The 11,886-nt window shown below is 41.8% G+C and overlaps 1 protein-coding gene and 1 non-coding gene across 3 annotated transcripts in view; one reads left to right on the plus strand and one right to left on the minus strand.

The window, feature by feature from the left end:
- Positions 1-562: 562 nt before the first annotated feature.
- Positions 563-11,886, plus strand: part of GREM2 (gremlin 2, DAN family BMP antagonist) — a 131,462-nt gene continuing 120,138 nt past the window's right edge. Inside the window, exon 1 of one of the 2 annotated variants that reach the window (XM_017532123.2) lies at positions 563-996. In XM_017532123.2, the coding sequence (XP_017387612.1) occupies positions 707-996 (290 nt within the window). In that variant the 5' untranslated portion in view covers positions 563-706. The remainder of the gene's footprint in view (positions 997-11,886) is intronic. The other variant, XM_037739843.1, reaches the window with a different exon arrangement.
- On the minus strand, positions 2,978-3,085 carry LOC119471815. The gene has a single exon (XR_005200904.1). It is a non-coding gene; the product is annotated as a U6 spliceosomal RNA (small nuclear RNA).

Here is an 11,886-nt window from a genome sequence, read left to right on the forward strand (position 1 = left end):
TCCATGGAGCACAAGAATTGGTCTGGCGTCACTGTTTTATGTTCTCTGGATGTTGAAGAGTCTGATTTGCATTAGAAACCTCTGCATTCAGTAAACAAAAATCAGGATAATAATGACCAAAGTACTATTTGAAACAGAAAACAAACTCAAGCAATTGGTGTTTTGCAGTGAATTCATTCAAGATTTTATTAGTTAAGCTCTCACTTAGGTTATTAGGCTCAACTTGCTTTTTATTTCACTGGCTTCAATTACTCCAAACAAAAGGAGCCTGAGTGTGTGTGTGTGTGTGTGTGTGTGTGTGTGTAAGAGCACGTGTATGTGCGTGTGTGAGAATGTCAGACATATCACAAACATTCATCACATTGCAAACCCATCAACAAAAGGAAGAAGATCTGAAGGGAATCAGTGTTTTCTTTCTTTCTTTCTTTTTCTGGTTTAAGGGATGGAGGGAGAATTTCTCTACATAAACAAGAAGGTTAGCATTGGAAGTCTGCTAAAAAAAATGTTAGAGCTGACCACAGGGTTGTAAATCCACTGACTGGAAGGAGGAAAAGAGAAACATTGCAAGCGACTGAAGTGTGTGTGGCTGCAATGTTTGTGGGTTAGATGAGAAACAAGCGCTGAGTGAAACAGAGAAGGGGGGTGGCTGGTGTGATTTGTTTGGCGTTCAGAGCCAATAGAAATCCCAGACTGTGATAATATCCCCATGCAGCGCCGAGAGGATTCAGAGCTAAGTCTCCGGGCTCCTCTCACATCTGCAGGAGCAGCCAGCCTGGGACCGCGCGGCGCGGGGCGCGCGCTCGCCCCTCCTGCACCCCCAGCCGGCGCGCTTCTCTTATGGGCGTCTGCTGCAGTCCGGCTGCGGCCGAACGGAAAGCGGCAGCGGGAGGCCAAACTTAGACCCAGCTGTGGACTATTGAGCCCAGAGGAGGCAGAGGGAGAGGGAGAGAGAGAGAGAAGGGGCTCGAGGAGGAGGCTTCCACCACGTCATTGCAGGTACGCGGCTTGTCACGGCTAATGTGACACGGTTTCTGATTTCTGCCTCCACGAGGCACTTAGAATGAAACTGACATTGTTGTTCCGTGGCTGGCGGGGGTGGAAAGCACGGAGCGGGTGTCTCGCCTGCTTCTCCCCGGGGAATTAACTGTTGGCGTGTGCTTGGGGGCCACAAGGCTTATTCGCCTATTGAATTATGCGTGGGAGGAAAGTAAGGACCTTCAAACTTGACCGTGATCTCTCTTTTTCTCTTTTAAATAACCTCAATACCAATATGTTGTCATGCAACCAATAAATACCTCTCGGTGACCGCCATTCTAATTATGACTATGGGGAGTCAAACACCATCTGATGGTTAGAAAGCAGGCTATGAACATTTCCCAACCTACCTATAGGTTGATATCCTCCCTAGAGGAATAGGAACCACTGTGGACTTCGGCATAGTTTTGGCTTTAAAAGCATGTGGCCAAGGTGCACTAACCTCATGAGTGAAATATCACTATACCACTATGCTGTGGTTGAAGGAGAAAAAGACAGAAGGGAGGTAGATGTTTTTTAATGTGATTGTCAGTGATCCTTCCTGTGTACCTGATTTATTTCTACATTGTCTTACCAGCTTAAAAGTGCATTTGTATTCTGCATGCCAGGCACCATCAGTTTCAGGATCTCATGTGTTACCACATTAAAAAGTCATTAATTAGAACCATCTAGTAGATGTGATATTTGTAAGAAAATATTGATTTTTGATTTTATTTGGTTTCATCCTAAAACTCAGACTTCTACCTATTTTTTTTTTTATTTCAAGGTGTGAGTTCTGTTAAAAAAAAATCTGTTTCCTGAGATTTTATCGCATTTGATTTGAAATTTTAAAGATGGTTATATAACTTTCCCCTGCTGTTGATTACTCGTGATTAAATTAGCATTGCCTAATGAGTTCAGTCCTTCCCGGGAAAAGTCAGAGGGAACTGCACAAAGTCTTGGTTAAAAGATTGGTCTTGCTTTGCAGTCTTCAAGGGCTGGCTGGTATTCATGTGGCTCTGAATCCCTATGAAAAACACTTTTTCTGCAGTGGAAAAGATTGGGACTCCAGTTCAGCCAGGGAATGGCTCAGCAGCAGGTGCAGGGGCAATCACATACGTTACCTTTCGTCTAAATAGCCCTCTCTCTGGTGGAAGAGGGCTATTTACCCACCGATAATTCACAATCAACTCAACATTCAGTAGTGCCTAGTTCTCAAGGTAGTCCTTGTCCCAAGGCAGGTGCCTGACCAAGGAACATAAGGAAGTTATAAGAAAGGTATTTGTGTTGTATATCACAGTGGAGAATTTATATTGACCTTTTTTGTTTGTTTGTTTGTTGTTTTTTCTATCAGATGAACGTGTTCTTTCTTTCATTAAAGGAAATGCATGCTTAGTTCTACATGGAGTCAGAAAACTTCATAGTTTTTGTGCATTTATTGATCTGAATGATTTAATAGGGTTTTTTTTTTAATTGTGTCAAAGTATAGACATGGCAAGTGAATACAATATATAGAAGGCATTTTGATTTTATAGATGAATTTTTTTTCCTTTTACATCAGAAAGAAACTGTGAAGAATTTAGCTCTTCAAATAAATATAAATTAATCGACCCAACCAAATTCTATTAGTAGTTAAGGATTGTTTTGTATGATTGTGAGCATCTGTCACTCTTCTATAAATAAAAGAGCTGCAATAAATTGGGACCTATTTCCCTCCTAATTTTCAAACTCTAAAGTAATGTTGGGCGTGTTGGTAGCAACTTTGTGAGTGTGAGATTGATTATATTCACTTTGTATAGAGTAGGAGACACTGATGGCTTTTCAAAGATAGTTACAAATAATGCTGTGATTATTCATTGTTTTGTGCTATCGTTTTTCATTGAGAGAGGTAATCAAGTCATTCTCTTTTTTCTTCTTTGTTTTTGCATCTTTTCTTCTAAAAGCACTTCTTGATTTTTTTTTTTTAAATATAGAATGCTTCATGAATTTGCGTTGTCATCTTTGTGCAGGGGCCATGCTAATCTTCTCTGTATCCTTCCAGTTTTAGTAGATGTGCTGCCCAAGTGAGCATTCTCTGTAAATCTTAGTAGAGCCAGCCAGAGCTTCACATACCCTCGAGTTATACGTTTGGTAAAGTTTAAACAAGGTACATGCCCTTAAATCTCTTTAAAGTAAACACCTCTTTTTCAAATGCAAAGGAATGGTATTAGACTCTCAGTTCCCACTGATATGGAGAGGATTGGCCTATCTGGGTCAAAGGCAGACACTGAGGGACAGCAAAGGCACAGGCGCACAGCAGGTTAGTTCAGCCCCATTTGTACTTCGGTGTTGCTACGGCAGTCACCCCTGTGTGATGTGTCAGGTTGCAGACATGTGCTCAGTATCAGGGTCATTTAAATATCGAGGCGAAAAAAAAGAATTATTTCAACCAGAGAAAACGTGCCCAGCATTGGGCTTAAAACGGGTCACACAAAGCACCCACAAAAAAGACAAATCCTTTTGAAGGACAAGGTGTTCAACTAAAAATTAGACCTATGATGCCATCTACTTCTTGGATTAGCTGCTTCTTGATAGTTTGTTTCTAATAATATTAGATATAATAGACCTAATAATATATAGAATTAATTCCGATCACATGTCAGGCTAAAATATGGTCCTCAGACTCAACACTGACCATTGGCTTCTGTAAATTTCCCATTGCCGCCACTTCTAGTTGGAAAGATGTCTTTAAGTGGCCAGCATGTTGATGGGTCCCGGACGGTACTGGAGCACTGATTTGCAGAACAGAGCCCCAGAGCCACATAGAAGTTAAGAGGATGGAAAGTGAGAGGGTGGTAGCCACAGGGCATAAAGTGAGATGATATAAAGATTGACACGCTACCATCCTTGTCAAAACAGTGAAACCCCGTCTCTGCTAAAAATACAAAATTAGCTGGGCATGGTGGCAAGTGCCTGTAGTCCCAACTACTCAGGAGGCTGAGACAGGAGAATTGCTTGAACCCAGGAGGTGGAGGTTGCAGTGAGGCAAGATCATGCCACTGTACTCCAGCCTGGGTGACAGAGTGAGACTAAGTCAAAAAAAAAAAAAAAATCAAAAGATTGACATGCTTCAGTATAAATCCAGGAGCCAAAGGAAGATGAATTTATTTCCTCTAATTAGCTTCAAATATACATTTGTGATTAGCTTCAAGTATACATTTTTGATGAGACATCCTGAATATTTTAAATAAACTCTCATGTGTTCTTAGGTATCTCACACACAGGTGTGGAATTAAAGGAAATACATTTGATGTACTGTAACACTCCTGTCTATACAGGCCAGGAGAGGGCAGCATGCAAACTCCGAAAAAGTGATTTGATACCTCCCCTTGACCATGAGGAAGACTCCCGTCTCCAAATGGCAAAAAAATGTTTTTCGAACTTGAAGTGCCCTCTTCCCTTTGGAGAGCCAACTCTAGAGTCTTAGTAAAGGCACACCATCCAGAAGAGTTTGTTTCTATTTTGGCCTCCAGAATCGGTGCCACACGGCAAAATCAGAAAAGCAGCAGCGTATTTCACAGGAAACTCGATTTCCCTTTCTTTTAGTTAGCTTTACCCTTTGAACCTATTCAAGCAGTCTTGAGCGTTACTCTGTTAGGTGACAGGTGAGAGAAGGCGAAAGAGAACGCAAGGAAAAGAGGACGAGAGGAACGGGGTTTCTCAAGTTGGTTCTCCAGGGAAAACGTTTATGAGCTGCTTCGTCAGTAGACCCAGCCTTTGTTTTAAGCATGTCTCAAATACAAGTTCAGGGCCACGGGATCGATTCTGTCCATTGACAATCAGAATCCTAGCAAATTTGGTTTCAAAACAAAAGAGGTGGAATAGCTTCTCTTGGTTGTACCCAGAATCTAAAGACATATGCTTAAAAAATAAGAATTGTGCATCCACCTCTTAGTATTTCAAAAATAATTAAAACTAGTCCATCGTAAACCTAGTCTAACTTTTTTTTTTTTTTTGAGACAGGGTCTCACTCTGTCATCCAGGCTGGAGTGCAGTGGCGCTATCTCAGCTCACTGCAGCCTTGACCTCCTGGGCTCAAGTGATCCTCCCATCTCAATTTCTCCAGTAGCTGTGACCACATGCTCATGCCACCATGCCTGGCTAATTTTTGTATTTTTTTGTTGAGACAGGGTTTCGCCACGTTGCCCAGGCTGGTCTCGAACTCTCAGTCTCAAATCCAGCTGCCTTGGCTTCCCAAAGTGCTGGGATTATTACAAGTCTGAGCCACCGTTCCCAGCCAGTTAAAACTTTGTAAAACTCATGGCTCATCTGCTGTTTCCTTGTGTAGTTGCTGCCATCAGAGATGAGTCATTTTCCAGGGACAAAATATAATTGCACATAGAAGAGAGAATAGTCCCTCTTAAAGTGAGTGTCCTGTGACTAGCAGCGAGGACTTCTGAATGGTTCATCCTAATTTCGCTATGTTAGCTTCAGGGGCATCCTTGTCTCTTTGGGTCTTTGGTTCAGCTGCTGCACAGCTCACTACTAAATATGAGGGATCTAGGAGGAAATTCAGAGAGGAGCTTTTTAAATAACATCTGAGAAGGCCAGAGTAAAAGCAGACTGGAGGAAAACGCTGTGGCTACTCCTGAGAGAGAAGGCAAAAGGAATGTTGGGGCCGGGTGCGGTGGCTCATGCCTGTAATCCTTTGGAAGGAATGAGCCACCACGTCTGGCCCCAACATCCCTTTTGCCTTCTCTCTCCTTGGGAGGCCAAGGTGGGCAGATCATGAGGTCAGGGGACCAAGACCAGCCTGGCCAACATGGTGAAACCCTGTCTCTACTAAAAATATAAAAATTAGCTGGGTATGGTGGTGCATGCCTGTAATCTCAGCTACTTGAGAGGCTGAGGCAGGAGAATCTCCTGAACCAGGGAGTTGGAGGTTGCTGTGAGCCGAGACTGCGCCACTGCACTCTAGCCTGGCGGCAGAATAACACTCCATCTCAAAAAAAAGAGATGTTAGGCTGGGGATGGACTCACTGGGCAAGGCTGTAAAGACATCTGTTTCAAGAAAGAGTGACTCTGCCCCTTGTGGTGTGAAGGATTCCAGGAGGCTTGGGAGGATGCCCATCGAGGTCTCAGCTGCTTGTGTGCATATATGAGTCCTTGAAAGTGCTGATCTCCACTTCTCTCTGGTGCCACCATACTCTGCTGGGAGGTGTGGTGGCCTTGAATCAAAGCAAAGGGTTTTTTTCAAGGACAAAGTCAAGATTCCTTGGTATCTAGGAGGAACAGGGAGGTCACTGTTTGTCCCCTCCATTTTCAGCCAGATGAGCCTCTGCTGGACTCCCACATACTGTCTAGAACTACGCAGTGCTTTGATGTGAGGAAAGCGTGGATGAGTATGAGAGGTTATTCCAGGGTCTCCATGGAATCAAACACAATACCGTAATAGTAGGGTATTAACAAACGAGGGGGAAAATAAGTCCTAGAAGCAGGGTGTGTGGGGAGGAATTGTAAGATTTATCAACTGAAGTCTAAGGCCAAGACTCTTTTTTGCAGATTTTAATGTAGCACATCCCAATTATTTTAATATAGTCAGAGGAACCCCAGGTTCCATCTCTCTTTTGCAGATTACTTTCCAATGGAAAAAAAATCTAATAGCTGAAGGAGAAATCTCTTTGAAGGTGCTTACCTGACTGAGAGATACAACAGGATGGGTAAGATTCTGGCAGATGCCACAACCCTCATAACAAAGATGGAGACCATCCTGGCCAACACGATGAAACCCCGTCTCTACCAAAAATACAAAAAATTAGCCGGGTGTGGTGGCATAAGCCTGTAGTCCCAGCTACTAGGGAGGCTGAGACAGGACACTTGCTTGAACCCAAGAGGCAAAGGTTGCAGTGAGCCAAGATCACGCCATTGCACTCCAGCCTGGGTGACAGAGCAAGACTGTCTTAAAAACAAACAAACAAAAGACATACTAGAAGGGTATGTTTCACTAAGAAACCATGTCTGCATGATGAATGCAAGCAATTTAGAAACAAAAGAAATACACGACTTGTAGAAAAGTTCTCTTAAAGGACAGGTTTTGGAGGACATGAGGCCAAGAACACAAATATTCCCAAACACAACTTTCATGTTATGGATTAGTAGCCATTCCATGCTAAAATTCTTCTCTTTATAATTTATTTAAACAGTGAAAGAGGGGAAAAAAAGAGAACACTGAGCAGGGGAACACTTGACCAGCTCCTATGTAATGCTAAGTTGACTTTGTCTAGTACAAACATTGTCTGCATTAAAAATATTATTCAACCTGGTTCTACAGCTGAGACTCTAAAGGCTGAGAGGAAGCTAATCTTATCATCTCTGGAGAACTAGCCGCCTCTCTCTGCTTCCATGCCTCTATAACACGAACCCTGGATATGCATTACATTTTCCGATTATAGTAGCTATGTTTTGGGAAAGTTGGTAGACGTGTGACATTATACTTATAGTTAATAAAAATCCAGCAGCTCTATAATGAGATTTCCCTGCTCTTGCTAGGAATCTAAATCTCATCAGCATTTCAAACCATCTTTCATTTTCCCGTCTTAATAATTTTTAAAAATTAAAAGTGTTCCTACATTTGTTGAATGCATACCATGTGCCAGATTAGGGTAGACACATCCCACATATTATTTAATTCAGCCTTCACCACAGTCCTAGGAGTTTATCGTCTGCAAGTTTTAATGATTAAGATAATTTCGTTTTTCTTTTCTTTCTTTCTTTTGAGACGGAGTTCCACTCTTTCGCCCAGGCTCGAGTGCAGTGGCACGATCTCAGCCCACTGTAATATCCCTCCCCGAGCTTCAAGCGATCCTCCTGCCTCAGCTTCCAGAGTAGCTGGGATTGCAGGCGCCACCACCACACCCAGCTAATTTTTGTATTTTTAGTAGAGATGAGGTTTCACCGCGTTGGTCAGGCTGGTCTTTAACTCCTGACCTCAAGTGATTTGCCCGTCTCAGCCTCCCAAAGTGCTGGGATTACAGGCATGAGCCACTGCACCTGGCTGAGAATTTCTTATAATCATAACATCTGATAGCTGAGAACATTCCTTGAGTCAGTCAGTCCTACAGGCATGCATTTAACAGATATCTATTGAGTCCCTTTGTATAATTACAAGATAATAATTATAAAGAGTATAGTTGCTTTTACTAGTATAGTCCTTTACATTATATTTTCACATACATTCTTGCATTTAATTCCTGTATTTCACATACATTCTTGTGTTTATTTCATACATTCTTGCATAGAATTCCTGCCAGTTATTCACATATGCAAAAACTAACAAAAACATCTATAGCACTAGCTATCACTAAATGATTGAATTTACATATATGATTTCAATCATGATGGAATATGGATTGATTTCCTTTCAGGTCCACAGGAGTGTATTTGATCAGTTGTTTATCATCCATCTAATAAAATATATACAGATGAAAAATATTCACCCTCAGGCCCACTACTTAAGAGCAAAGTAGATCTGTGTAAACTTTAACTTCTCTGCTAAAGCGTGCTCAGCGTCTGGGAGAACCATCCCAGAGACCTGCAGAGACCACCTTTCATTGTTCCTTATAAAAATTTGGAGCAATACATAAATATGTATCTTCAAACATACATACTTTGTTTTGTTGGTTTTTTTTTTTTCCCTGAAGACTTGCTCTGTCGCCCAGGCTGAAGTGCAGTGACACGATCTCAGCTCAATGCAACCTCGGCCTCCCGGGTACAAGCCATTCTCCTGCCTCAGCTGAGATTACAGGCACCTGCCATCACGCCCGGCTATTTTTAATTTTTTTTAGTTTTTTGAGACAGAGTCTTGCTCTGTCACCCAGGCTAGAGTGCAATGGCACAATCTCGGCTCATTGCAACCTCCGCTCCCCCAGGTTCAAGCGATTCTCCTGCCTCAGCTTCCCAAGCAGCCAGGATTACAGGCACCTCCTGCCACCATGCTCAGCTAATTTTTGTGTTTTTAGTAGAGGTGGGGTTTCACCATGTTGGCCAGGCTGGTCTCAAAGTCCTGATCTCAGGTGATCTGCCTGCCTCGGCCTCCCAAAGTGCTGGGATTACAGGCATGAGCCACCATGCCTGGCTATTTTTTGTATTTTTAGTACAGACGGGGTTTCACCATGTTGTCCAGGCTGGTCTTGAATTCCTGACCTCGTGATCCACCCGCTTCGGCCTCCCAAAGTGCTGGGATTACAGGCGTGAGCCACCATGCCTGACCCTCAAACATACATATTTAAGACTTCAACTTGATCAGTGGTATGGAAAATACACTTAAGATGTCATTTCTGTGAACTTAGAGAATGTAAACTTTTAAGGAAACAGACAAGAAGCATCACTTTGTTTCAGAGGGTCAAACAGTATTAAGACATTTTTGACCTAGAAGAGAGTTATCTGGTAATTATGAAATAAAAAAAATTAACCTAAGAAACTCAGGAGACCTGGGTTTGCACCTGTTTCCATTTTTCATGTCCTTAGGGGAAGTCTGCAATCTCTCTGGAGTTCCCACTTTACAATGAGAAGGCGGAAGTGGATCATTGGGCTTCATTCCAGCTGTAAACATCAGTTCTACATGCGTCCTTCCATGAAATAGCTGACAGTTGTTAAAGAATGACTATTTGCTAAATATTTTATGGGTATCATCTACTCTTTACAAAAATCTTAGCTAATAGTGGTATCCTCGTTTACAGATGACATTACTAAGACTTAGAGCTTTCAAAAAGTGGCACAATCAAGCATGCTGTAGAACTGTTTCAATCCAGCCAGGCCCAGTGGCTCATGCCTGTAATCCCAGCGCTTCGGGAGGCCGAGGTGGGTGGATCACTTGAGGTCAGGAGTTTGAGACCAGGCTGGCCAACATGGTGAAACCCCATCTGTACTAAAAACACAAAATTAGTCTAGCGTGATGGTGCACACCTGTAATCCCAGCTACTTGGGAGGCTGAGGCAGGAGAATCACTTGAAACCGGGAGGTGGAGGTTGCAGTGAGCCGAGATCGTGCCACTGCACTGCAACCTGAATGACAGAGCAAGACTCCATCTCAAAAACAACAACAACAACAACAACAACAAATTGTTTCAATCCCACCTCTTCCATACTTTCTATAGTATGTTGTGCCTTCTTTCACTTATAAGTACTGAGAAGATACTATGTACAAAGTGCTGTGTAAGATTATAGGGTATAACAGTGAAGAAAACAGATGATAAGGTACGTTAAACAGCTCAATACTAGTATGAATGACCAAGAATAACCTAATAATTACAATGGTGTTTGCTGGGCATTATAACCAGGCTCCTCCGAAAAACTGTGGCATTGTTTTGGCCTTACTAACAAAAAAGCCATTTGACAACATCAGTCTATTCATTATAATAGCTCAACTGTTTCCTTTACATCATTTCAGATATTTTTTCCACTGGAGTATAATATGGTTTTAGTCTTCCTTGTGTAACTATTTTTATAACATGTTTCCTACTGTCACTAACTTTCAAGCCCCCCTCAGGGCAGAGGCTATTTCTTGTTCCTCTTTTTATTTCTCAGCACAAAATTGATACTTAAGGAACTATTTTCTCTTTGAATCTATTGAGTTCCAGCTGCAGCTAATTTAGATCTAGGCTTAGAGACGGCTGCTTATCTGCAGAAAGACACAGTCCTCAAAAAACTCTAAACACACACATCTACCACAGGCTAAGCAAATGACAAACTCAGTCTTTTGTCCTGGGAACTTTTTTTTTTTTTCCTTTTTGTCTTGTGTTATTTATTCTTTATGTTATAGACTCCTGTTTAAAATGATCATTTCTGTGAGAAAATTAAAATGTCATTAAAAATCAAGTAATATTTTTTTAAAAAATTACTCAGACAGTTAAGGCAGCCATTTTGACAGGCTTTGTTTTCCCAAGTGAAAGAAAATTTATTTATTTATTTATTTATTTATTTATTATTAGAGAATGCCAAGGTGTTCCTGCAAATTTATCTTTCATTCCCCTGGGATGGGCTGGTCGTAACAACGTGGAATGCATGCTAAGTTTCTGGGCTCATTGCTTCTGTTTGGAAATTTAAAAATTCTTGCTCTAGCAGAAGAAAATGATAAGGTTACTGAAAATTCTGGAAACACTGTCAGTTTTGGATTAGAAGACTTAATTTAGGAGATTCAGGAGAGTTTTTAAGAGGACTAATTTGTTCTATGTGGTTTTCAGAGGTAAGGTTTTTAAAACATCTCTGTAAGGATACTTTACCTTGGTGCGTATGTTTGTTTGTTTGTTGAGACAAGGTCTCACTCAGTTGCCCAGGCTGGAGTGCAGTGCCGCAGTGGCATGATCTTGACTTACTGAGCTTCAACCTCCCAGGCTCAAGTGATCCCCTTACCTCAGCCTCCCAAGTAGCTGAGACTAGAGGCATGTGCCACCATGCCTGACTAATTTTTAAATTTTTTGTAGAGATGGGGTCTCACCACATTTCCCAAGCTGGTCCCGAACTCCTGAGTTCAAGCAAATCTCCTGCCTTGGCCTTGCAGAGTGCTGGGATTATAGGCGGCAGCCACGATGCCCAGCATACTTTTGTGTTCATAAGAATGGAGGAGAATCTATGAAATTTGATGAAAAAAAATTTGCATCTTGATTTCCACTTACCTGTAACTGAAATATCACCTTTTCTTTAGTTACGACTGTAACAAACTATTAATGGAACCATGGCTCTGCCACCAATAGAAATCAGAATTATTTTCATAGCATGTTACTCTTGATACCAATGTCTCATACTTAACACTACTTCAAAATTATGAAGTCATCATACCTGCTTCTAGATCTCATTATTTAGTGCCTTGTAAAGACCATACAATTGCACATCATAC

The sequence above is a fragment of the Cebus imitator genome, unplaced genomic scaffold (genome assembly GCF_001604975.1).
Source record: "Cebus imitator isolate Cc_AM_T3 unplaced genomic scaffold, Cebus_imitator-1.0 Scaffold75, whole genome shotgun sequence".
Classification (NCBI taxonomy): domain Eukaryota; kingdom Metazoa; phylum Chordata; class Mammalia; order Primates; family Cebidae; genus Cebus; species Cebus imitator.